At 31.4% G+C, this 27090-nt stretch overlaps 4 protein-coding genes across 4 annotated transcripts; 1 reads left to right on the top strand and 3 right to left on the bottom strand.

Moving 5' to 3' along the window:
* Positions 1 to 462: 462 nt before the first annotated feature.
* LOC146534629 (uncharacterized) lies at positions 463 to 2675 on the bottom strand. Its single transcript, XM_085192660.1, has 3 exons — positions 2384 to 2675; positions 2146 to 2310; positions 463 to 1936 (listed from the first exon to the last, which is right to left on the bottom strand). The coding sequence occupies exons 1-3, from the start codon at positions 2431 to 2433 to the stop codon at positions 526 to 528; spliced, it is 1626 nt and encodes a 541-aa protein (XP_085048786.1). The 5' UTR covers positions 2434 to 2675; the 3' UTR covers positions 463 to 525.
* Positions 2676 to 3045: 370 nt separating this feature from the next.
* LOC146534630 (cytoplasmic 60S subunit biogenesis factor ZNF622) lies at positions 3046 to 6489 on the top strand. Its single transcript, XM_085192669.1, has 6 exons — positions 3046 to 3693; positions 3975 to 4175; positions 4413 to 4567; positions 5213 to 5350; positions 5644 to 5772; positions 6031 to 6489. The coding sequence occupies exons 1-6, from the start codon at positions 3220 to 3222 to the stop codon at positions 6140 to 6142; spliced, it is 1209 nt and encodes a 402-aa protein (XP_085048795.1). The 5' UTR covers positions 3046 to 3219; the 3' UTR covers positions 6143 to 6489.
* Positions 6490 to 7904: 1415 nt separating this feature from the next.
* arg (arginase) lies at positions 7905 to 14730 on the bottom strand. Its single transcript, XM_085193108.1, has 6 exons — positions 14399 to 14730; positions 13104 to 13292; positions 12825 to 13011; positions 12346 to 12456; positions 8373 to 8500; positions 7905 to 8202 (listed from the first exon to the last, which is right to left on the bottom strand). Exons 1-6 carry the CDS (start codon positions 14622 to 14624, stop codon positions 7967 to 7969), a joined length of 1077 nt encoding a protein of 358 aa, XP_085049234.1. The 5' UTR covers positions 14625 to 14730; the 3' UTR covers positions 7905 to 7966.
* A 9556-nt stretch (positions 14731 to 24286) lies between these two features.
* Positions 24287 to 26463, bottom strand: LOC146534632 (uncharacterized). Its single transcript, XM_085193286.1, has 4 exons — positions 26391 to 26463; positions 25638 to 25805; positions 24934 to 25185; positions 24287 to 24507 (listed from the first exon to the last, which is right to left on the bottom strand). The coding sequence occupies exons 1-4, from the start codon at positions 26461 to 26463 to the stop codon at positions 24287 to 24289; spliced, it is 714 nt and encodes a 237-aa protein (XP_085049412.1).
* Between the last annotated feature and the right edge of the window lie 627 nt (positions 26464 to 27090).

The raw sequence follows: 27090 nt of genomic DNA on the forward strand, positions 1-27090 counted from the left end.
GGCGCAGAGGCACAAAGGTCAGTGTGACTGTAAACACGACAGATTGTGGGTTCGATCTCCACTCGAAGAAATTAAATATTTATTTATATTTCCTCGATCTGGTGTCGAGGCAAAAACGCGGCGTTGACTCCCACTATTACTTTGAAGTAATCCCTGTGACTTGCAACCTAAATGTAAACTCAAAAATCCCTTTAAAAAAACATTTATACTTGCTTCCACTCTCCCAGCTTATCCCTCTACCTAACTAAATTCAAATATAAATTTATGGCGAAACAATGGTACTAAACTCGACTTAAAATAGTGTTAAGTACTAAACTATATAAATATACATATTTCTAATTTTAGTAATAATGATATGAAATTCTGTTTTTCTCTAAATACATAAGTATTTCCAAAATTGCTAATAAAAACAAAAAGCTTTTAAAAACTGAATAAACAACAAATTTCTTGATACATAGAATATTTTTGTAAAAACATTTATTATGATTATGCATATATTAATAGCATGTCTATAAAGATGCAAACTTAAACATTATTTATGTAATCTATAGTAGTTTTTTTGATAATTGAAGCTACAATTGTCTTTATTGTAGCTCCAGAATAATTGGTCTCATTATCAAAATTTGCTGATATATTTTGGAATGTGTTATTCATTATCTCCTTAACCTTATTTGTTACATTAGTAGTGTGTTTGTCAAATGTTAATGTATTATCTAACTGTAAGTGTAAATTATGTATTTCTTCATCTTTTTTTACTAAATTTTCTTTTAACTCATTCACTTCTTTTGAGAAAACATTTTCAATGTTTGATCTCTCATCTTTTTGTTCATTTAGTTCTTTTGATAACATTTTTATTTGTTCTTTAAGTTTATTTATTTCCTTATCCTTATCTTCAAGTAATCCCTCTCTTGCTTGACTCTCGTCTTGCTCATGTACCTCTGGTTCAATAGCTATATTTTTTACATTGTTAAGCTGATTTAATTTATGAAAGTCAAGGCCATTTATTTTATGGAACTCTTCATATTGTTTAATTTTATTTTCATATTCATTTAATAATTTATATACAATTTCATTTTGAAAGTTGGTTGAGCTATTATCTGTGATTTTTTTAACACTACTATTGTCTTGTATATCTTTTACTTTATCTAGCAAAAGATCTAATTTGTCAGTCATTCTATTCATATTGATTCTTAACTCACTGTTACTTACCCTTTGTTCAGAAATTAAAAGGTTTATATCTGGACTTTCTGATATATTTACTCTATTACTAATGTCTAATGCATGCATGGGTATTATTTGTTGAGCATTATTAGGTTTTACTGTAATTTTATTCATTTGTGATTCACTATCATTTTCTATGTCAGTAGTACTTTTTTCATTATTTCTTTTACTCATAGTTCTCTGTTTGTGTCTTAATTTATGTTGATTGTATGTTTCATTGGTATCTGATGAGTCACTTGTATGTGCAACACCTAGATGATTCGGTGGTAAAACAGATTGACCCATTGTTGCCATTCTTTTCAAAATTGAATCTTTTCTCTTTTGGTTCATAGAAGAGTCTGTATCAGTTTCTTTGTCTTCTTTTGTAGAAATCTTAGACATTGTTCGTATATCATTATTTTTAAACTCACTATTCTCAATAAAATCTTTCTCCACATCTACTGCAGGCTTCAAAGGTACATTCAAATTCTTTAAAATATCTACAACTTTACTGTACTCATGAGGATTTGTGTACACATTCCAATACTTTTTTTGATTATCATAGTATGATATACTGACATTTTCTTTTATTGTTACTTCCACTTTAGGAGTTAAGGTTAAACATGATAAGGTAATTTTATTTGAATCATATAGTACAACATTATGAGCTCCAGTTTTCATTATTTTCATAATTGCAAATCCAACTCTTTCTTTTGATATGTAAGAGTCCTTTAACCTAAAATAAATAAAATACATATATTCATTATTTTTTTTTACAAATAATATAAAGATAAGACCAATTTTTGTTTTTTTTTCATATGTACTTTATATTATCAATACATCAATTAATTTCATATGTAATTAGGGAATGCAATAATTCAAATCACAAGATTATATAGTATATATCTTCAAGTTGCAAGAATTAAGTAAAGCAAAAGCAATTACCACTCATATGCATAAAGAGCACCGGCATATAAACATTGGGTTGGTTTATTATCGGACTTAGTTGCTGTTGTTTGAGCAGGCAATGGTGGCACATATTTTAAGGAAGTTTTATCATGGTCCTCATCAACTTGTGAACTATTACTGAAAATTTTTGCTAATGATGTGCTAAAAATACAATAATTATTAAATAAATAATTAATATCTTTTAGAGGGGGGTTATTTTGATTTAAATACGTACCTAGATGCTGGGGTAAAATAATCAATATCTACTTCTTCAGTTTCAAGCATATTAAGGCGTGTTATTAGTTTAGCTACTTACTAAATAGGTATGTTTTTATTAGTATAAAATTATAAACTTGTAGTAAGATTCTTAAAATTGAAGGAGAAATAAAATAAGTACATTTTAACTAATGCTAAACAATATCATTATTAGACTGTTGTCCAACAAAATAATTACTATTTTAGATCACTAATCATTATTATTATTGTGAAAATCGTTTCTTTCTATTTATTTACATAGATACATAATTTACAAGTCAGTAGTCAATACCGACAGATTAACAAATACAATAAACTGTTAAACATGTTTTGTCAATCATTTGGTTACAATTTTATTGGCTATCGTAAACTGGGGTGGGGTGAATAAAAGGTTACGAAGAATAGATACAAAGCCGGGAAAGCTTGTGAACCTGGCCGCACACGTGCAATAATATTGTCAATTAAGTAAGTAGGTATTGTCGATGTCCGCCTCCCTTGAAATCTTTTATTCATTTAAAATATTGCCGCGCGCCCGCATACTACAATATTATTGACAACCACCCACACACAAATATTATTGACAATACGCACTTTATTGACAATATTATTGTACGTATGTGGCTAGTCTAATGTATATGTTATTTGGAAATTGTCAATGTCAATACTTCTCAAAAACAGCCGATTCCCACTCACATTGTCTTATCTGATAATTTATTTAAGCGCAAATAACTATAATAGAGCTTTGTAAACCTACAACGTGTTCATAAACCTGTGATAAATTTGACAAACGTGCTGTGATAACATTTCAGTTCTAAGATGTCTCACGCATACACGTGTATAACATGCCAAGTGATTTTTAAAACTGCCGATTTACAGCGAGAGCATTATAAGTTGGATTGGCATAGGTACAACCTAAAAAGAAAAGTCGCATCTATCCCTCCAGTTACATTTGAAGAATTTGAGCAAAGAGCTAAAGAACATAGGGAACAGGTTGAAAATGTTGAAAAAGATGAATCTGTGTATTGTAAATGTTGTTCTAAGTTATTTAGTTCTAAAAATGCATATAACAATCATCTAAACAGTAAAAAACATAAATCTGCCGAAGAAAACTACTTGCGCGAGGAGAAATCAAGTAAAGTAAAGAAAGAAGAAGAAGAAAGTCATTCTGATAGTAATAGTTTTGAAAAAGTTGAAGCAAGCAAATCTTCGGTACAACCTGGAAAATTTGTTGTTTTAAATGCTGATAATCCTTCTGATGAAGAAATTGAAACAGACTCAGAAATAGAGGAGGTAACCTATTCATAGAATTATAATAAATTTCTTTATTTCACATACCTATTACAAAAATTTTCTAGTAGTGTCAGTAATATATTAAGTACCAGTAAATATTTATTTTATATCATATATTTTTATAATAATGATCTTATAAATTGAATGTTATTAATATTAGGTTTAGTTTTTGAGATATTAATCCCATTTTCTTTCATAAAGACCTCCCTTCTCCCTCTTCTCATTGAATTATATTATTATTTTTTATTACTAATATAATCTTTTATATAATGTAATTTTAGCTTGATTCTGATGAATGGGAAGAATGCCGAATTAAAGGTAGTGACTCATTGATTAAGCCAAGAGATTGTTTATTTTGTGGTCATCATAGTAAAAACATGGTAAAAAATTTGAAGCATATGTCAGAATCACATTCTTTCTTCATACCCGATGTAGAATATTGTGTTGACATGAAAGGACTCTTATTATACCTTGGAGAAAAGGTAAGGGCCTATAATAAATTAAAATTTTATTAGGTGCAAGTTGTTTTAATAATGAAAATACAATTATTAAACAAAACTTTTTTTACTCTTTATTTGTTCTTTTTGAGAGATTTTCTGTTTGTCTTTGTCTGCTTTAGTAAAATATATATATTTAAAAGAAATAATTATAATGATCATGTAACATATGAGGTTAGTACTGAGTTATTATACATATATTTTAAATTGTTATTTTTATAGATTTCCCAAGGATTTATGTGTTTATGGTGTAATGAGACGGGAAGAACATTTTACTCATTGGAAGCAGCTCAAGCACATATGATTGACAAAGGCCACTGTAAAATGTTACATGAAGGCATTGCATTGGCAGAATATGCTGATTATTACGATTATAGGTTTGTTATTCTTGTGTTGTAATGAGGAATTGTTAAAATTTTATTGTTGATTAATATTGTGCAACATTTAACTTTATTTGCAGCTGTTATATAATACCTACACTACACTACTATGAGGCCGTCATGGCATAGTGCGGCGAACATTGTGGGTTCAATTCCCACTTGGGGGAATAAAATATTTTCATTTCCTCTCATAAATTTTTAATTTGGCACATTAAATTTACTTGTACTGGTTTATTTATATTCTAATTTGTTTGTTTATGTTTAATTATTAATGTGAATTAGCCCTGTGAGGCAAATTTTGGCCCAGAAGTAACATTAACATTTTATATTGAGTGTTTGTACACTGCTCAAAATTAATGAAAAACCACCTATTAATTAATTATAAAAAAAAAATTAACTTCACACTGTTTCTCGCAAACAGCAGGGTAGGTAGAGGGAACCACTCTGTTCCCCACTTTCTGCCGTATTCTGGAGGCATTGTGTGTTGAGTGGCTGAACTCAATGCCACGCTTTGCCTTGACACCAGATCTAAGAAATGGAAATATAAATGTATTAATATTAATTATTATTACTAATAATTTTACGAAATAATTAATTTAAATATTACTTAGTAATAAATAATTGTATTGTACTTATTTCTAGTGCATCATATCCCGACCACAATGAAGAAGACAATATGGATGTGGATGAAGAAGTTGAAGCTCCCACTACATTGGGTGGTGATGACTTCCAATTAGTGCTTCCATCAGGAGTCACTGTTGGCCATCGGTCGCTAATGAGGTATGTTTTTGTACCAAAAATCAATTTAAAATGTATTCTTTGCAAAACTTTCTTTTTATGTATTTAAAAAATACTATGGGGCTTATCATATTGCAGCGGGCTCAGGGCAGGTTGTGGGATAGATACCCACTTGAGGAATGAAATATTTAATTTCTCCAGAATTGGGCAGAAAGTGGGAAGCGGAATCTCTTTACACTAGCATCCCTCTGTCTCTGCTGTTACATATGGGAATACATTATGAATTAAAAAAATAGATTATAAAATTTTTTACCTAAAAAAAAATTTTTTACCAGATATTATAAGCAGAATGTAACACAAAACAGTCAGGCTTTGGTGAAGAAATCTGACAGGAAGTTGCATCACTTGTTGGGAGTTTACAGAGCACTGGGATGGGCACCTAAGGAACAAGCTTTAGCTGCCAAGTAAGATAATGGATTTCTTTAACATGTTTTGTCGTTTTTTTTAACACTTTTAAAGTAAAATACATCCTTCTGTACGGTGTTGCTTACTAAAGTAATGTCATGTGAATCCAACCAGTTTTACCAATATTCCGTGTATACGTTTTTTAATTTTTTATATATTCTTATTTAGGTTAAAACATTTAGGTTACCTTAAACTTAAATATTATTAGTAATTCGTTCAAACATACTATGTATACTGACTTACAATTTTATTTTCAGGAAAGCGCGAGACATTCACTTCATGAAGCGCGTGCAAGCAAAGTGGGAGATGAAAATGTCCCTCAAAAATAATAAGTTCCAGAAACACTACCGGCCACAAGTTAACTTTTAGTTAATTTTTGCTAATACATGTGTGTTCAATATACTGCTGCATCGAAAATATAAATAGGTGCACACTTCATTCTGTATTTAATTTAATTTTAAAATGTGTGCTAATTCTTTGTTTTTTTTTTTTGCGTATAAAGCTTTGCGCAATAAAGCAATATTGATACAATATATTGGTAGGTGATATATCGATATATACATCTGTTTTTTTTATTGATTATACAACTTGCGGTCCTGCTAATAGAAACTGCCCAAAAAATCTTTTCATTTTTTTGTAATATTTTTCACTCTTAAAAATTGTTAAAGTGCGTAACTTGTTGCTCATGTAGAGCCAAATAAAAAAATCAATAACTATCAATTATTTTATTATCTTCCTGTAAGAAATGCTTATTTGAATTTACATAACGATATCGTTTCTTCATACGTTTATTTTGTGGCTTTATTGTTTCTGTATCTATAGTCCAGGGTATTTTTACTGGGTTCTTATCGATGTTTATGCTGATTTTAAAAAGAGGAAATGCACTAATTTTGCCATTGAAACTTTCGGCTATGGTTTTCGAAAGGATTTCGTTGATAACATATTTGCTATTAATGTTTGTTACATCCTTTAAATATTTTTGTATAATCTCTTTTGCTTCGTCGTCGTCAATTTGAAATTTAGCACTTGATGTTGAAAGAATAGTAAATATCTGAAAAATGTATATGCAGAGAATTGAAAATATTGAATAATATTAGGCTGGATTAAATTTTACTTTATTTTTTTATTGATATAGAGATTACGGTCGTACTTACAAATATGATGTGATATAGTGTAATTATTTTAAAGTTAAACATTATTTCTAATTACTCTGTACCTATCTGTATTTATTAAAAGCTAAGCAAAATAAGAAAAAAATGGAAGTTAATTATAAAAAGAAATTAAACATGATTATAAAAAGTTAATTAAAATAGTTATAACTTCACGTTCAGGCTTTCGTGGCGCAGTAGCACAAACGTGTTATTTTGAACTCAACGGTTGTGAGTTCGATCACCAGTCGCGAAAATTAATTATTTAATAATTGGTGATAAGGTAAAGATAAAATTAGGTTTAATAGCGTCATGTTGAAATCCGTCAAGCAACACACAATATGCCGATCACAGACTCACACATTTATACATTTGATCTCACATTTACACATGTGGTCTGACCTCCTCACGTAATATAACAACCATATTATATGAGATCTCCCATCCACGAGGGTGAAAATCGCGATCTGGTCAAGGTCACAGGAAGTCGCTGGCCGCTAGCAGTGGGAGTCAAAAGACTGATGATATAACAAAATGCCTAGATTGGCAAGGATTCCAGAACAGCTCCAGAGACCTTCACGTTGTTTACCGCACTTAGCGGAGTAGGCAGAGAGAATCTAGAAACCTAGTGTAAAGACCCGAATTCCCGTGTTCGGGAGGGAGTTGCATGTTGAGTGGCGGAATTCAGTACCGCAAATAAAGATATTTTATATTATTATTAAATATTTCATTTCCTTTAAGGTCAAGGCAAGGAAGCCCGCGAGGTTAAATATCACAAATTGTTTAAATCAATCAATCAAATCGAGAATAGAATTAAAATACCGACGATCAAGAAGTACTAAGAATTTAGTGTTATCTACCTGCCTGGCTACGAGCAAAAGCTGCTTTTTTACAATTTAAATATGGGACTCGCTTAGTTTAACATGTAGTGTAATCTTATTAGTGTGTAAAATCAGGCCTTATTAAATAATCAACAGTTTTCCTTATTACAATTTTATTAAATATATTCAAATAAATTATTCAAATTGCCATCTCTACAAGCAATTTACTTCGGTGGCGTTTGCACAGGTAAATCAAGAACACCGCGTGGTGTGGTGCCTCTTCTGGAGAAGCCTAAGGCGGCTTTCAACACGGAAATGCCAGCTTCAATAGTTCTCTTTCTGTCGGCATCGCTACCGATAGCGGGATTGATTTCTACAAGATCAAAGGCTCTTAGTCGGCCCGTACTGTGGATAATCTCCATCAAGTTGATAGCTTCTCTGAGTGTGAGGCCGCCGAGGACTGAAACGTAGGACCATTTATTTATTTGTGAGTGGGTATTTAAATATTGATAAAAATCTTCATTAAAATATCTACGACATCAATTAAGATACTTCTGTATTGTATTCTAGAGTTTACCTTATGAGTTTAATTAGTAGATTTTTAAATTATGAATATTTACAAAAAAATACCAGGAGTGCCAGTGCTGGGTGCCACCATTGCGTCCAGAGAGTCGACATCAAAGCTCACGTGAATAGGCTTATTTCCTTCTGGATCGATTTTTTCAAGGATGTGGTTTATAGACTTGCGGATGCCGTATCTAAAAATAAAATCATACGTTTATATATTTGATTCAAATAAAAAAAATAACGTAAGGCTCGTCGGGGCGTAGGGGCGCGGCTGTGGGGTTTTTTAAATTTTATTTTTATTAAATAAAACACACCATTGATGGTTCGTGCCTTTTTCTGCTCTTTTTTTTTGTGATTTTTTAATATACTTCTTTACACAACAAAAATATTGAATATTTAATTTGTTATGAAAATGGCGTTAACTCGGTGGCTGTAAGGATGTAAGTGCAATTGCCAACTCGGTGGAATCATATTTAAATTACTTTCAGTTTCCCGCTCGGGTAAACAACACGCGAGGTTGAGTTCCACCAGTCAACACACAATGTCTATGACTGTCTACAAAATGAGTATAAAAAGTTGGCAAATGCTAATAATATTTTTATAAAAGTACATATTTATATATAACGTTATGTACGGTAGGCATGTTATACGGAGTATATATTCAAAAATATTATCAAATATTAAAGGCACGTAGATATTGTAAATCACCGTATCAGTAAAATTATTCGAACGCTCGCGCTGACTTTGATTTTGTTCCCGGCGAGCAGATTTCAATATACTTAATATTTCAATATTTATTTTCCTCTCTAAGGGATTAAACTTGTATAACTCTTTTTTGCTTACGTAATGATATTTATATCACGCTTTGCAGCTTGATTCCTCTTATAACGCACACCTTTAGCTACTCTCCATATTTTTACATTTTAGTGAATTATTGAAAGAAATAATATTTTTAATATGAAGTTACCTATTAATTAATAATCGCTGTATCCCGCAAATAACAGGGTAGGTAGAGGGAACCTGGAAACTTAGTGTTAGCACACTCCATCTTAACAACTAGGTTTCCTCTTCCTAGCCTGCTGTATATAATAGCACACTTTAAAAAACAAAAAAAGCCATCATTTACTTGTTCATATGTAAGTAAATACTATTAGACTGGGATCCGGCCGTTGAATCCTGCATATACGAATTTTTTTAATTAAACCTATATTAATGAATAATACATGATTAGTAGAACAGATTACACCTGGGTTGCCTGGAAGAATCCTGCCGCAATCACCTTTAATTACATTTTTTCGTAACTCGTTTTTGGAGAAAATTGCACCAATACGTTTTTTATATGAATCGCACATCATTTGAAAGATAATCCCATAAGGAATTGGAAAATTAAGGGTTGCCAGCTCTCAGTCTGCCGCAAGTCTAGGGTTGCCTGGTTTAAACATGTCACTAAATGTTAATAATTTGCACTCATGTGTTTTTTTAATGAATTATATATCAAATTAAAGCTTATTTTTTTCTGAACACTATAAAACAGGGTTGTCTGGAAAATTCCTGCCGCAAACAGGGGTTGCCAGCGTTTGAAATATTTTATTCCGGTTCCGTTTGACTATGAGAATAGACGATGAAATGCGCAGTCTGCCTTATGTTTTAAAGTAAAATATTATATAATAGAAGGTCAATCTTAAAATCAATGTTTATTCTAATTGTTCAACTGTTAAATGATGATTTTAATCATATTAAGTACACGCAGAAAACTATTTAAAGATGAAATCATTCTTATTTTTCAAGTAAAATAATAATCCATAATATTGAGTCTTCGCAAAATTTATTTTATAAATAATAATATTTAGTTAAATAAAAGGGTTATTTAAAACAACTAAATTATTTAATTAAGTAAATGTTTACAAATATCGATCTACTATAAGGTATTAATTACAACATGTTTCCTTAATATAATGAGAGGTGACTATTATCGCGGATATTTTTTTTATTAATTAAGAAAATGTGGAAAATTACATTTCAATAAACAATCTCTCTCTCTCTCTTCGCCCTCTGCTTGTTTGATTTGACAACGCCGTCCGTATCCGTAGAAAAAACTATGGCGCCCATCTTTTTGGTACGAATATTTACGTTTTTGCAAAGTAAATGAAAACTATTCAACTAATAAAAACTATTAAAAAATATAGATTAAAAAATGTCGCTAGCAAGAACTTCTCCGTCTATGCTGATAGTTTTTAAGGTATTTAGGTCTGAAAGAATTGTTCTTATAATTATAATAAAGCGTAATCACTCACTAACGTCCCTAACTTAGTATAATCAAAACTGAGGCAACTCCCACGGCCACAATTGTCTACATTTTATTAAACTATATAATATTAAATATTAAAGTATACTTACGTTTTGCATTAGAAAATAATTAAAAAATACTTCTTTATATTTTTGTTTTAAAACAATGAACTTTTTGTAATACTGTAAATGATAACTGTGCATTGTGTCACTATTTAAAAAAATGTCACTGTATTTAAAATTCATTTTTTGGCGAAACAATAACATAATTTTACACTTTTGGAGAGATTCCTTGTTAAATTCTATCACATTTTCACTCCTGCCGCACAAAAAACACATCTTCATTTTTGTCAAGTAAAAACGTCTTTACTCCAAAACGAAAGGTAAGTAACTAAGTTATATGCTCAAAAACAACTCATTTGTCCATCTGCACTTTTATTGCATTTAGAAACAATACATCTTCGAAAATAATATTATTGCATTTGGTTTGCTTTGTATCGCGTCGCAAAATGTTTATCTATAGTAAAAAATAGCCAACTAATTGATATTTGCCGACTCTTGGTCATAAACCGTAAATAGCGTTTATTAGTCGGCATTACTGTCGGATTTTCTTCGAATTATTTTGCTAACTTAGTATTGTTTATTATAATTCTATTATATATATTTCTTTCCTATGCAAATTATTAAAAATTGCGTAAGAAAAAAAAAATTGCGGCAACCCTTGTCAAATCAAACAAGTAGAGGACGAAGAGAGAGAGTTCATTGAAATGTATTTTTCAATATAATTAATAAAAAAAATATCCGCAATAATGGTCACCCTTCATTATATTAAGGGAACATGATGTATATGTATATATATTAATAGTTTATAGTAGATCAATATTTGTAAACATTTATTTAACTAGATAATTTAATTGTTTCAAAATGGTAATTTAAATTAATAAATAAATATTAGTATTTAGAAAATAGATTTTGCAAAGACTCAATATTATAGATTCATTATTTTACTTTAAAAATAAGGATGATTTCTTCTGCCCCATGATCTTTAAATAGTTTTCTGCGTGTACTTAATATGATTAAAATCATCATTTAACAGGTGAACAATTAGAATAAACATTGATTTTAAGATTGACCTTCTATTATATAATATTTTACTTTAAAACATAAGGCAGACTGCGCATTTCATCGTCTATTCTCATAGTCAAACGGAACCGGAATAAAATATTTCAAACGCTGGCAACCCCTGTTTGCGGCAGGAATTTTCCAGGCAACCCTGTTTTATAGTGTTCAGAAAAAAATAAGCTTTAATTTGATATATAATTCATTAAAAAAACACATGAGTGCAAATTATTAACATTTAGTGACATGTTTAAACCAGGCAACCCTAGACTTGCGGCAGACTGAGAGCTGGCAACCCTTAATTTTCCAATTCCTTATGGGATTATCTTTCAAATGATGTGCGATTCATATAAAAAACGTATTGGTGCAATTTTCTCCAAAAACGAGTTACGAAAAAATGTAATTAAAGGTGATTGCGGCAGGATTCTTCCAGGCAACCCAGGTGTAATCTGTTCTACTAATCATGTATTATTCATTAATATAGGTTTGATTAAGAAAACTCGTATATGCAGGATTCAACGGCCGGATCCCAGGGTATATGTAATCTTTTCCATTTCGAGATAAAGCGCGAGCTCTTTGAAACATTCACTTTCAGCCTGGTATCGCTTAGTAATATAAATATTTAACTCACTCTTCGATATCCTCCATTGTGAATGCTGGCACGTCGTATTTTTCTATTGCCAGCCTCTCGTATTTATCAACAGATCGTAATCCCACGTAGCCTAGATTCCTTATGGAAAATCTGTGGATATATTAGTATATTATTTTAAATAGTCATATTTATTTTATAAAGCCTCCTCTTTTAAATACAACGATTTGTACTAAGTTCTCTACGTATCTCTATCTATCTCTATGTCTCTCTCACAAAAGCAGCAGATAGAAGAATTTAAATAAAGTAAAATGTGTTTTCTAATAACTGATATCAATGATCGGTTTGACCACCGAAAATAAACAAAAAAAATAGGGTAACCGAAAATTGTAAACTTATAAAAAATAATAAATACTTTTAAACCATATAATATAATAATCCTACGTTACATTCAACCAAAACATTTCAAAACCCAAAATTTCAAACACACCCATAGAATAAATCTAGAAATGCAAATTTACTTTGGCACCTGCCAATCCATTGTTGGTAGATACGGCCAGTAGTCCGACAGCTCCCTGACGAGCAGCGCGACGGGCATGCCGTGGACGGAGCCGGAGCCTGACGTTTTATTAGTATTGATGTCCGCGTGCGCGTCCACCCAGATTAGAATCATATCCTCGTTTACTCTGTAGTGGCCGTCGACTGTGCCTGGATGTAACCATTATATACTAGCTTGAATATATGGATTCTTTATTAAAGTCGTTATTGAGGCTGTCAGGTCGCAGTGGCACGATTCTTACCAAGTCCAATAGCATGGTCGCCTCCGATCGTAACAGCTATCCGTCCGTCTTTCAGCACTTCCGATACTTTTTCAGAGACGTTCTTATTGCAGGCGGACACGAGGGAGAGATGCTCCATGTTGTCTACAGTTACTGATACATCACTTGGTGGGATGTTGGTGTCACCATAATCTTTAACATCTAATCCGTCTGGAATATTTCAGAATAAATTATAAGTTTATATTATTACTAGCGGTCGCGCGCAGCTTCGCTTGCGTATTTAGGGGTGAATTCTAATAAACCACGAAACATGTGTTCAATGAAATATTTTTAAGAGTCTAAATTTCAAATTTTATAAAAATCGGTGGCGTTTTTAAGATTTTTCCAAACACACTTTCAACCCCTTATTTGAACCCTTAGGAGGCGAATTCTAGAAAATCATGAAACACATGTTCAATTAAAAAGTTTTAAGAGTCTAAATTTCAAATTTTATAAAAATCGGTGGCGATTTAAGAATTTTTCCATACAAACTTTCAACTCCTTATTTGCACCCTTAGAGAAAGAATTCTAGAAAACCATGAAACACGTATTCAATTAAATACTTTTAAAAGTCTGAATTTCGAATTTTTTATAAGAATCGGTTCCGATTTAAAATTTTTTCCATACTAACTTTCAACCCCTATTTCACCCCTTTAGGGTTAAAATTTTTCAAAATCCCTTCTTAGTGGATGTCCAGATTATGAAAGTAAACATCTGTCCAAATCGCACGTTTCTACGTACAGCGGTTTCGGCTGTGCGTGCGATATACATTCAATATATTTCCGAAAAAAGGGGTACACCCTACAAAAGGTTAGGTTTAAGATAACTAATAGAATATAAATTTACTACTATTTTTTTTTTCATTTGTGTCTTTCGTTTTTGTATGCCTACTATACCTATGCCCATGAATAGTTGATCGATGGAAATAAAATTAATGGAAGAATTTGAATGAAACTTTTTTGTGCGACTGAATGAGTGTCTTGAAAATAAATAATCTTCTCGTAAAACTCTTGAAGGTCTCATTTGTCGGTCCCAGAAACATCCTCAAAATAAAAGATGTCTAAACATAAAAAAAATAATAAAATGAGTTACTCGGAACATCATCATCAATCTCTTTAGAAACAGAGAAACAGATGTGTTATCTTAACTGAATACAATAACGTTATCAGTATTATAAAACATCATTAATAGCTTTTCAATTTATATGCATATTTATAGCTTATTTTAAAACAATTGCTATGATTATTTTTGTCAATAATTATGTAAGACATAAATACCTATTTCTCGAAGTTGGTCGATAAGACACGCTGACCTCACAGCCGCTGGTGCTACACTAACACCGTACTTCTTTTGTCCTTTCTCAAACGGCACTCCAATTATTCCCACTTTCTTCAAAGGTTCCCATTTTCGACTCATACTTCTGGAGAAAATTCTAATAGAGTTCATTGTTACTAATAATATGCGAATACAATTCTTCGACGAAGTTATAACTGATACTGCCATTTAGTATACACAAGTGTAGTCTTGGGGCCAAATAATTGGCGTTATCAACAAGTCATATCGAAAGGTCATTATTGAAATTTACTATTTTTACATCATCACAACTTATGTATGAATCATTCATTTATGAAAGTTGTTACAAGACTTGTTCATCTATATAGGAATAGGAGGAAAATATCAATTTATTTAGAAAACTTCATTTAAAAAGTTTTAATTGTAAGTGAACTGCTATTAAAATACAGTATAAATGAAAATAAAATACAAATTGACAAGGCCAGTGGTTGCGTAGGGGCACAAAGTGTGGCTGTAGAAACCAACTGGTTGTAGGTTCAATCCCCACTCGAGGAGATGAAATATTAATTTTAATTTATATTTCCATTTCGCTCTGGTGTCGAGGCAAAGCGCGACGTTAAGTTCTGCCACTCAACACGCAATGCGTTCAGAATTCGGCAGAAAGTGTGCGGGATACAACGTGAAGCTGTTTTATTTTATTAATACCAATAATTTTGTATTTTATATCGGAAGAAACTTATTGAACTATATGATTTTGTTTTCAGCGTCTCGATGTATTCTGTATTTCTTCCTTATGCGAGAGTGGCGGAATTCAACGATGCGATTTGCATGAAAACTGAACACAGTTTACTTGAAATAATAGTAAAAATAAGCAGGGACCTGTATGAAAGTGAGATTAGAATTTTAACTTTAAATAATATTATTAGATTACCATATTTAATGCATTTCCATGTTTATCGAAACATTTGCATATACAAAGTTACTTAATTGAAATCATAATAATAAAATGGCTATAAATAACTGTTTTATTGAAGCTGAAACGTATAAAGAAAAAAAAAGTAATACAGATAAGCAAATTAAAAATTATTTAGTTCAAGCAGGCGAAGCCGCGAGTGGGTCGCTAGAGCACAATACATATGTATATGTAACTTACCTATTTAACTCCACACGAAGAAAGATGACTTCACAAACACTTTAAGACAGCACAGCCACTATGAGAACTGACAGCTTATATAAGACAAGGTATAATTTTTGGACTAGTTACTGCATGCTATTTCATTCGCTCTTGTATTATTTGCAAAAATTAAATGAAACATAAACAGAATATTTTGATCATTAACGGTGTAATATATTTTTAAATCAAACTTTATAGATGTTTTTTTGATGGTGTATAGCATTATAAAAATCAATACATTTTATTTAATGGCGGCCATTTTGGATCAACATAATAATTAATTTAAAAAATAACAAATATATCTATTGTGGCGCAGTGGCACAGTGTCTGACTGTAAACGCGATGGTTACGGGTTCCATTCCCACTCGGGGAAATGAAAATCTTTTATTTATTTTTGTGCAACAAACTGCGATGTTGAATTCAGGCACTTCTCACGGAGTATTGCAGTCATCAAGTATAAGAAATTGTAACTTGTATATACCTACAACTGAAAACGTTCTAACTGTCTTCACCTCCAGATAAATTAGTATAAAGCGGTTTGATTGGCAGTTATTCTTTTTTTTTAACTTCACGCTGTATCCTGTACACAGCAGGGTTGACAGAGGAAACCTAGTGTTGAGACACTCTGTTCCCCACTTTCTCCCGAATTTAAGTTGAAGTTATTGTAAATATATATCCATATCTATATTATAAATTCGAAAGTAACTCTGTCTGTCTGTCTGTCTGTCTGTCTTTTACGCAATCAGGGCCAAACCGCTAATTTAATTGTGATAAAATACTCATATAGAGATACTTGAGGGTCTCGGGATGAACATAGGATACTTTTTTTTCTTATATTTGTAATATTTTCGATATATACCAATATATTAAAATACTTATAAATTTGACATGCAATTTATTCCGCCATGTTTATAACAACCGCCGTTGCTAAGCAACGATTTGCAAAGTTTCATGTTAGAAAACGTCACCCAAAATGAGCTTGCTTAACGCATCTCTCTATTGAAAACTGAAAATAATTTCATAAATATATTTAATAAATATTCGTATAGTCCCAGCGGGCGTAGCCGCGTTCGGGTCCACTAGTATAACATAATTTTGTAAGTACTTAGTGATAAATAGACATAATGCTAACAAAACCCCTACACTGCCCTTTCTCTATTCGCGCGAGGAAAACAATCAACTTTTATATTCATTCCACTCATATTAAGTTAAATATATACAGACAGAGTACATATTAAAAATTATAGTGAACAAAGAACTTATAATTCCAAGTATTGCTTGCCATATCATCGTATGGTAATTTAAATTTGAAAATTGGCGGATAACTGTTGGTTATTGAAAATGTAAAGGCAATTACTTCCAGAAGAATGTCTAATAAGGGGAACGTAATTAGATCATTTGTTTTTTATTATTTTTTTATTTAGATTTTCCTCGATATTGCACTTATATCTTTAATTACCATAAACAATTAAGTAGTTAATAAATCATGTTTTCAGAGACACAAGATATACCGAAATATACCGAAATAGGTTGCAAAAATGTCGTTATATATTTTTACTTAAGTTAGCGAGTCTGAAAGACGAATATATTTAAAATAGTTTTTTTAATATCACGCTTTCTAAATAGCAGGGCAGCAGTGTTAAAATCCCACTTTAATTTAAAAAATAAAAAAAATATTGATTATATTGAAAACTAAAATTATATTATACTGAGATAATACTACACCCTCGTGGTGGATGAAAGACGAAATTAGCTATCTTCACCATTTCGCAGGTCAGCAAACACCGTGATAAGCTCTAACAAGTTTTGTCACAAAAGAAAGACAAAAATGCCACGATCGCTGATGGAAGATACAAGTTAACAACGAGCTGGGCGTGTGCCTTATCTTCAGCAAGTTCTTCCACACGGCAATGAGCCTTGAGTGCTATTAATAATTTAATGTTTGCTTAGAACGCTATGAATTTCAAAGAGCTCTTAACCTTAATAAGGGAAATGGATTTCGAGGGAAATTGGATCTAGGTTAGTGAGGCTGGGAAAGGCATACTTAAGTGAAATTTCGATAAAAGTTACATTTTTATGATACTAATAGAACTATTTTTCTTATGTTATAACACCGAAGCAGAAAATACTTTTACTTGTATAAAGAACCAATATTGAATAGTGAAGTCAATGACGAATATACTCACCCGAATGTTCATATTTAATGACACTCGAAGAAGAACTTCTCAAGTTTTCAAGAGAATGTTAAAAAGTTTAAATGTATCTCAGAATGGCGAAGCTTGCTGAAAATAATGTGTTACTTTTTATTCTTTACGGGAGATAATAAAATTCTACATAAAAATTGCTACATAATTATGCAAAACGCATTTTATATGAAATAATGATATTTTTTTTTAATAAATTTAGTTGAAAAATCAATTGTATTAAAAAAAGGAAAGCTTTTAATTTATTAAAAAAGTAATATGAGGATTGTTATTTTTTTATTTTATAACTGAAATACATATACTCCAGTTTTCAATAAAATTAATAACTTCTGTATTTTATTAATCGTGCAGTTTTTTTCTTCTTTTCAGGATAAAAAAAATAATAGCGAAGAATGAGAGTGAGTGAACTAAAACCCCAGACTGAGTTCTACCGGTATCGATAAAACTGAACTGAATTATGATTAAATGAAATAGTTATCCTTTTAAGTAAGCGGTTAGTCAAAGTAGAAATTTTTGAGAATTAAAACATTTAGAGGAGAAATATTAAGGAAGTAGCAGTATTTTTTTCTAATTAAGCTCTACTCCTAAAGCTAATGACATTGTTTGTTATTTATTCAGTAAATTCTCTGAAATGGGGAAAATTTTTAAAGGAAAACTTAATTAAATAATGTATACGTTGTACTGACTTCCTGTTGGGGTAAGTAATTGCTTCATCAAGATACGCTCGTTCCTTCATTCAAAAATGTCTTTTACGTTTTCTTTTGTAAATAGATGTACTACGCTTTGTAAGACAATTGTCAGTGTGAGGGTATTTTACAGAAAATAAAATAATACTACCCACATAATTATTTATAAAAGATGAAGGGAACGGCTTTAAAAAGTGACGTTTTTGATGGATTGAGTCAGTATGTCGTTATTCTGCCTCTCGTAAGGTGTAAAATTTAAAGTTCAAGTATTTAAAATCAGTGTCGTTGTTGGAACTATGCGTTTTAAAACGTGTATAAGTGTAGTGTTAAGTGTGAAGTGTTATATAGAAACAGTGTTAAGTGTGCGGTGTAAAGTGTTAGAAGTGTGTATACGTGAAAGAGGAACAATAAATGATGGTAAGTGTTTTCTAATACTTAACTCCTGACATTTTAACCTTCTGTTGCATCTTAAAACACAATCTGTATAGCAGTATAAGTATATAATATTATAGTAATATTTCTTTTTTAGCTTTTCGTTGTATCTCGCATGTAACTGGGTAGACAGAGAGAACCTAGTGTTCAGACATTTCATTTCAAGCTTTCCTAATTTTCGAAGCTTCGCGTGTTGATTGGTGGAACTTAACGCCGCGTTTTTATCTTGGTACCAAAGCGAAGAAATGATAATGTTAATAATTAGCAATCAGGCAACAAAGTAGTTTCGTTTTTTCCTTTTGAAGTACGAAACCTTAAAAATTAAAATGGGATTTTTATTTCTATATTTGGCTGTGAAACTATAAAAGGAGCATCAATTATGAATATTTTATTAATTCATTTGGCAGTTATTGCAATAAATATTCCGCTGCGTACTTTTTACGATTCTCTATAGGATTAACTTCTATCCTCTGTAATTTATTATCCTGGATGTACTATATATTGCAAGTCATAAAATTTCCTCATCGATGGCCTCTAGAGAGACATTAAAGCTGATACGACGGTTACGCTCTTGTCCTTTTACCTGAATTTTAAACATTTGGAATTTAATTTCAATAGAAAATTTCCTGCCTTGGCTATCGTAATTTAATTATATCTCAACAATCCTAAAATCCCAGTAGGCTAGTTTTAGTTGAATATTTGATATAAGAGACAAATGTTTTTATTAATTATTTAAAAAATCGGTCAAGCGCAAGTCGGACTTGGATCGGTATATAATTTACATAGTTTTCAAGTATTTATTTGACTTATATATGATGTTTATTTTTTTTAGTATTTGTTTATAAATATGTTTACACAATTTTCTCCAAAGCAACATAATTATATCATCAAATTTGTTAAAGCATACCTATAGTCCCGAAGGAAATGATAGTAAACTATATAATATAAACTTATTAATAAAAGTCATAAGTGATTTAGAAATGTTTGTAACTTTCAGTCCAGTTTGGGATGTCCATTGTACTCTTCGACTCTAACACTTGAGTACCCTCAAAGGAAAAGCTCGTCGAGCAGAATTCTTAATTTAACCAAGACGTTTGAGGCCGCGAGTGATTTCCCCAATGCATTAGTATACGGCGGTTGGGAAATAAGATAGGTCTCAACTTGTGTAAGGAATTGTATGTAACATACATATATAGACCACATCACAGAAATTCATCATTCATTCGTAAGGTAAAAAAAAATAAATAAATCAGCTTCGCGCTGTATCCCGCACACAGGGTAAGCAGAGGGAATCTAGTGTTAAGAACTCCGTTCCCTACTTTTTGCCGAAATCTGGAGACATTGCGTGTTGAGTCGCAGATCTTAACGCCGCGCTTTGCCTCGACACAAGAGCGAAGAAATGGAAATATAAACGTTAATAAATATTTCACTTCCTCGAACGATCGAACCCACTATACGTCCTATAGTAAGGTAATTTGTGAAAATTCTAACATTAGCGTAAAAGTGATTTTTGGACCGATTCATCTCCAGTAGTTTACCAATAGCACCATATAGAAGTCGATATTAATATAATATTAATAGTATTATTATATACTTCGACCTTTAACCTTCCTCTGAGCAAAACAAACCAGCGAGAGGTCCATGTTTGCGGTAAATAACGACCATAATAAATTGGCCCAATTTCTTGCTTGTAAGAAACAAATATGTATTTGGCATAGAAATATTGTTTCGGGACGAGAACGAAACGAATCAAAATCGGTATGTAGAGACATTTCTCCATTCTCCATTCTCGTGATAAATGATTTTTATTTCACGGGGCGAGAATATCGATAAGGATAAATGTTGTTGTTATCTGTATGTTATAGTACAATTTAGATGTAGTCAGTCTATACGAGTTGCATTTATTTGATACTAGCGGCACGCTCGCGGTTTCACCCGCGTGAACTATGTTATTATTAATTTCTGTCTCCATGACTACGTCCTAGTGACGTTATGCAAAATTTGAGACTCCTAGCATTTGTAGTAATGAAGTTTCATACAAACATTCGACCCCAAAAACAACCTCTTAGAAGTCGAATATTGCAAATTCCCGTCTAAGCGAGCACCTACGTCCTATGAGTAACTCGTATGCAAAATTTGAGATTCCTAGCACATGTAGTTTCTGAGATTTCGTGATGAGTGAGTGACCTTTCGATTTTATATATATAGATATGGAATATTTCCGTGGACTGCTTTTTATTGTTTTTGAATTAAGATGACTTTAAACACGTGAGCGTGTTATTTTAAATATTTACAAAGATATTGTTTTAGGGTATGAGAATGTAGAATGTACCATTACAGCAAAAGTTTTAAAATATAATATTAAAATTATATTTTTAAACTTTTGCTGTAATGGTAGTGCGCATTTTCGTGTCGCATTTAGCTTAGCTGCTTGCAGAGTTTCCAAGAATATAAAGAAAGTATTTATTCTATTTTCTGTTAAGTTTTAATTAAGCTCGAACTTTAAATAAGAAAATGCTGCGGTATATAAAATTAAAAAGAGCGACAAATGCTTTTAAGAATTTCTTATATTTTTAAGAAATTCTTAAAAGTAAGAAAGTTTAGTGAGATTTTTTTAAATAGAAATAACAATTGTGTATCTTCAAATTTCACTGAAAACTTTATTTCACGTAAGCGTAGTATTATCGAAACTTTTTAAAAATATGATTTTATAATACTTTTTCAACGATTCAAAGAAAGTCAAAAGATGCGAATATTTATGCATAGTTTATGCTGCATTTTATTTGAAATTGACCGTGTAAGCAAAACCTGAAGATCCCGTGGACCTACAATTATGATAGTGAGAACTCATGTCAGTTCATTTACAATACAAGAAGGTACGGAAATATCCAACCATCAGTTTTTTATATAATTTTTATATAAAAAATAATATAAATTCGATTGTTTCAAGCACATAGAGCGATATGTAAATAAAAACAAAGATTATGAAAACTTCAGTTTCATCATTAAAATTCATACCTTAGTAATTCAACATACCTCGAATATCGTTAAGTTTTATTCTGGTAAATATTATTTTGCTTGAAAAGTGGTTCTGCCACAGTCAATACTTTAGGCGCTGGCTCCGTGCCAACCTCTATTTCTGTAATTCCGACCATTAAAGGTTTGTTTGCCTCAAAGTTATAATTTATCTTCCGAAACCATATCTGAATACTGGCGTTATATGAATATGGTTGAAACTTCTATGTCATTTATTTCTCTTGCACATTGGGTTTATTATTTAATTTTACTACCCGACTCTAGCTATTTTAATTATAATATTTAACACTAGCGGCCCTCCTGCGGCTTCGTCCGCTTGAACTATATGATGATCAGTTCAGTTTTTAATTTATGGCGCTTCGAGAGTGTACTTTATTTTTTTCAATGGCCTGATTTTGCGGTGATAAACAGACAGATAAGAAATTAGAAAAAAATATTTTTGCTTTCTATTATTCTATTTAAGTATATGTTTAAATGTACAGACAAAATATTTTTACTGTTTTATTATATATAGAGATTATACAGATAAATATTTAGGGACAATCGTAAACATAAATGTTACGAATAATTTGTGAGAGAAAATTGGAACTCACGACCTTTCCTACGAACGAAAACACCAAATTTCTTCTTCATATTCTTTAATAATTTAAATATTTTTCTAAAGGAAAATTTTATTATAAGGTAAGTATGATATGCATATATCATCTGAATTTCCATTGAACTGGTTTCTGAAACGTGATCGTGGGTCTCTCGACTCATTGGAGCGTTCGCTCGAAAAGCGTGTTATTGTCCCCTCTATATATCACCTTCCTGGGATTTGATTTTTAATATAACGATCGTGAAATGTTGTATGGGAAATAGAAAAAAAATTTCTTTCTAATAATTTATTTTTTCATATATATTTTAGATATTAAAGTCTGTTATGTAGAGTCGTCCTTAAAATTTTCATTTTCATTGGAAATGAAAATTATCTTATTATATAAACATTTAGTTTTTTTGAAAATAATGAATAGTGTTGGAAAAGTTATCATAAGCAGATGAAACGTTTTGGAAGTAACGAATTCAAACATACATATAACAAATAGTCAAAAAAAAACCGGGCAAGCGCGAGTTGAGATCTCCCAGGATTCTGTACAAACATTAGAAGTCTCAAGCTGTTTCTTAAATTCAACTATACCTAATACCTCACTTGTACTAGCGGCTTTAAAACCAAATTTTGCCTCCTTTTAAGTAATTTTTTAGGATTTTACCATAAATTTTCAAATGTTTTCAGGATTTTTCTGTACTAGGTCAACTAGAAGTACCCTATGAATTTTGATTCCCTTTATAGGATCAAAATACGCGTTTTTGCGATATATATATTATATATACATATTTTTTTAAAATAATTTAATTTTCAGGAAATCATGGGGCCGTAGATCTAAGTATATGGTTTGAATTTCAACTTGATATCCTCAAACGTTCCTGAGATAAGGGTCTTGACAAACAGAAAGTCGGACAGCGGATCTTTTAAGGGTCCCTTTTTTTCTTAAAAAGTACGGAACCCTAAAACAGCTAATGTGTGTAGGTCTTTAATATGGAATGTACGTGCAATAATTTATGATGACTTCTTACATTTTTATGTTCGAGGATATTAAATTCTATTACACAAAAATAAGTACGTCGTGTCGTCAGGAGGAATAAATTTTATTCATGACCTGATTTATTACTATGACGTAAATGACCGAAAAAGGAACATTTCCACGTAGGTATATCAGAATAAATCTATTTGTTTTTTTCGCTTCACCCTGTATCCCGCATATAACATGCAACTTCGCCCGCATGTAACTTCGTTCCCCACTTTCCGCCGAATTTCCGAGGCATTGTGTGTTGAGTGGCGAAACTCAACGCCGCGCTTTTGCTTTGGTACCAGAGTGAAGAAATGAAAATCTTAATAAATAAAAACTCACTGTCCGTGTAGACATCGTACCCACAGCCGTTGCGTACAGTCTCATGCTTGTCTCCATAGAATTTTTCTTTATAAGCCTATCAGCACACAGAAAATCTATCAAGACCAAAAGAATCAAATGACTGATTTAGATTTTTTTACCATTCTTATTTTATATATAGTCATAATTGTTAATCATCTAACATATTACAAACAACAATCGACACCAATAATTTTAATAAACAGTTAAAAAAAAATGCTTATTTTATAACATTTTTGCATTAGGTAGATATAAGATGGGAAATTTAATTAAATCTCTAAATCGACCGTAAAGATTATGGGAGCCCCTGGCGTTCACAAGATAGAATATTAGAAAAGTAATAATAAGGAAATGGCCACTTTATTTCATAGTATCAATTTTGGGGGTCATGTCTTAAATTATGTATGAAATCTTTGATTTGTCTGTTAATATCTCGACTGACGTTCCATTGTTTGTTTGATCGCCGTCTTTTGATACGCATCGAAGCCGGGTCGTCCAGTAATTTCAAAGTTTTCATTGAAGCCACGTTAAGCATGAAATTGATGGCGGTGGGGTTTTTGTAACATTTGCCAATAAGTGGTTGGATGGTCACGTCTGCAAAATTTAAAATATTCAAATATTTTTTTTTTCATTTATATAACTCACTCGTGGACCCGAACGCTGCTACGCCCGCTTGAACTATACGAATATTTATTAAATATATTTATGAAATTATTTTCAATTTTCAATAGAGAGATGCGTTAAGCAAGTTCAGTTTAGGTGACGTTCTCTAACAACAAACTTTGCAAATCGTTTTAGCAACTGTCGCTTAGCGACGGTTGTTATTAACATGGTAGAATAAATTGCATGTCAAATCAATAAGTATTTAAATATATTGGTATATATCGAAAAGGAAAAAGGCGTGTATTACTCTATTAAATAATAATCTATTAAATAATATATATTATTATCATTAATTTAGAATATTTAGGCAAAAAATAATAATAGAAAATTTTAAACTTAAACATATATAATACTTACTGACTCCCACCACACAAGAGTACAAGTCTATATGGCAATGATTAATCATTGGTCTGTAAACATACGTTTTCATGTTACGAGCCCATATCTGTGCACACGCTGGGTCGTAGATGTCGAGGCAAAAAGTTGGACAAGTGTGATTGCACGCTTGATGACCACCGACGATACTGAAATCTACGAGTCTTCGCGTTTTGAAGTCCAAAAAATTTGACGTTTGAATGTCGCATATTTCATCAGAAATTCTATCGACACCTAAAAATATTAGTAACTAATGCTTATACTTTGTGTTGATTTTGATTTTACCCGTCTACTAAGGCAGTACCTAAGAAAAGAAACTAATCTATCGCTTTATTAGTGTTGATTTTGATCTTACTTGTCTACTTAAGGCAGTGCCTAAGAAAAAGAAAGTAATCTATAGCTTTGTAGGTGAGATAACTAACCAGTAATTCAATTTACACGACTGTGGATATAGATAATGTGCAAGATTTTCATATACCTTCGTCATTAATGTAAAATTATTTAAAAAAATATGATAATAGAATCTATATATGAAGCTTCCTTCCTTATAACAACAAAAAATTGACAATTTTTTGCCTAAAAAACTATACATAAGCTGTTTTTCCCAGAGTATTCTAGAACTAATATTAGGATCTTATAGTAAACAATGATTTGTTTCAACAATTATTAATCCCGTGAAAACTAACCTGCATACCTAAACTTGCATTGCGCTAACCGTAGATAGCAGATATTATGAAATTTGTGGACTCGTCGAGCCCCATTCACTGCTATAGCTTCACCACACACGGGGTCGTATACATTAGAACACGATATATCATCACACAGATCTTCAAACTCAGATGGCTGTGATGCATCTTTAAAAGAAACAAAGATCAGCTCGTTTAGCCATTAGTTAAGGAAGCGGAGTGCTTCCCACTTGCCGCCGATTTCTGGAGGCGCTTTGAGGCGGAAAACGACACTAGAGGGAAGAAATGACAATATTAAATTAAATTAAATCAGTTTCACGCTGTATCCCGCACACGTCACGATAGACAGAGGGAACGTAGTGTTAGGCACTCCGTTACCCACTTTCCGACGAATTCTGGAGTCGTTGTGTGTTGAGTGGCGGAACTCAACACTGATAATGTCATGACAACGACATCAAAGCGAAGAAATGAAGATATAAATGTAAATAATTATTTCATTTCCTCGAATGGCGATCGAACCCACCACCTGTCGTGTTTACCTCGTAATATAAATAATAATTATTCATATCGCTATTGCAATACCTCTCATTATTAAAGTAGCAGTAATTACTTAGAATATTGATTTTTTTTATATTTAAAAATATAGTTAAATTTAGTTTCATTTAAATATTTTATAGTTTTAAAAAATAATGACTAAAAATCCTTTACTTTTTCTACAATCATTTTAAAATGAATTTGTATATTACATCTTACCTGAAGAAACACAATATAATAGCACAATGGGAAATGTACATTTCTTTAACGTGGTCATAAATTCTGTGGACATTATGAATCCATTCTCTCCAACCACTATACAGTTTTTTACATTTTAAGTCAAGTCAAGTATTTTTATGTTCATTCTTTATGGTTATAATTTAATTAAAGTTTGAGTGTTTTGATTATTTTTATTTCATTTAATTTTTGTATTAAATTTTTATATAGATATTAGTTAATGAATTTCACTATAATTTAGCATCTCCCATGTATAATAACACGTTTACTTTATGCTCAATTTTGAGTACTCGAACGCTATTAGAATAAGGCTATTATTCTTATGATTTAACAACAAATGTATAGTTTTCAATTTTTTTCCTGAACTAGTACTACCTGTAGATACTAATTACCAAATTTCATAATTTTAGGTCTTCCGGAAGTACCCTATTAATTTTGATTCCCTTGCGGATTTCCTTGGAGGATGTTTTGCGAAATACGCGTTTTTTCAGGAAATCAAGGGATAAAAATGGACTTGAGTATATGGTTTGAATTTCGATTCGATATCTCCAAGCGTTCCTGAGATAAAAGCTCTTAATAAAAAGACATACAGACAGACAGCCGGACGGACAAAGAGGTACGGAACCCTAAAAATATAACATTTTCTGATTGTACATAAAAGTTAAACGAGATCCGAAACCAA

The sequence above is a fragment of the Heliconius melpomene genome, chromosome 11 (assembly GCF_056956725.1).
Source record: "Heliconius melpomene rosina isolate 202511_hmr_F chromosome 11, ASM5695672v1, whole genome shotgun sequence".
NCBI classification, from domain to species: domain Eukaryota; kingdom Metazoa; phylum Arthropoda; class Insecta; order Lepidoptera; family Nymphalidae; genus Heliconius; species Heliconius melpomene.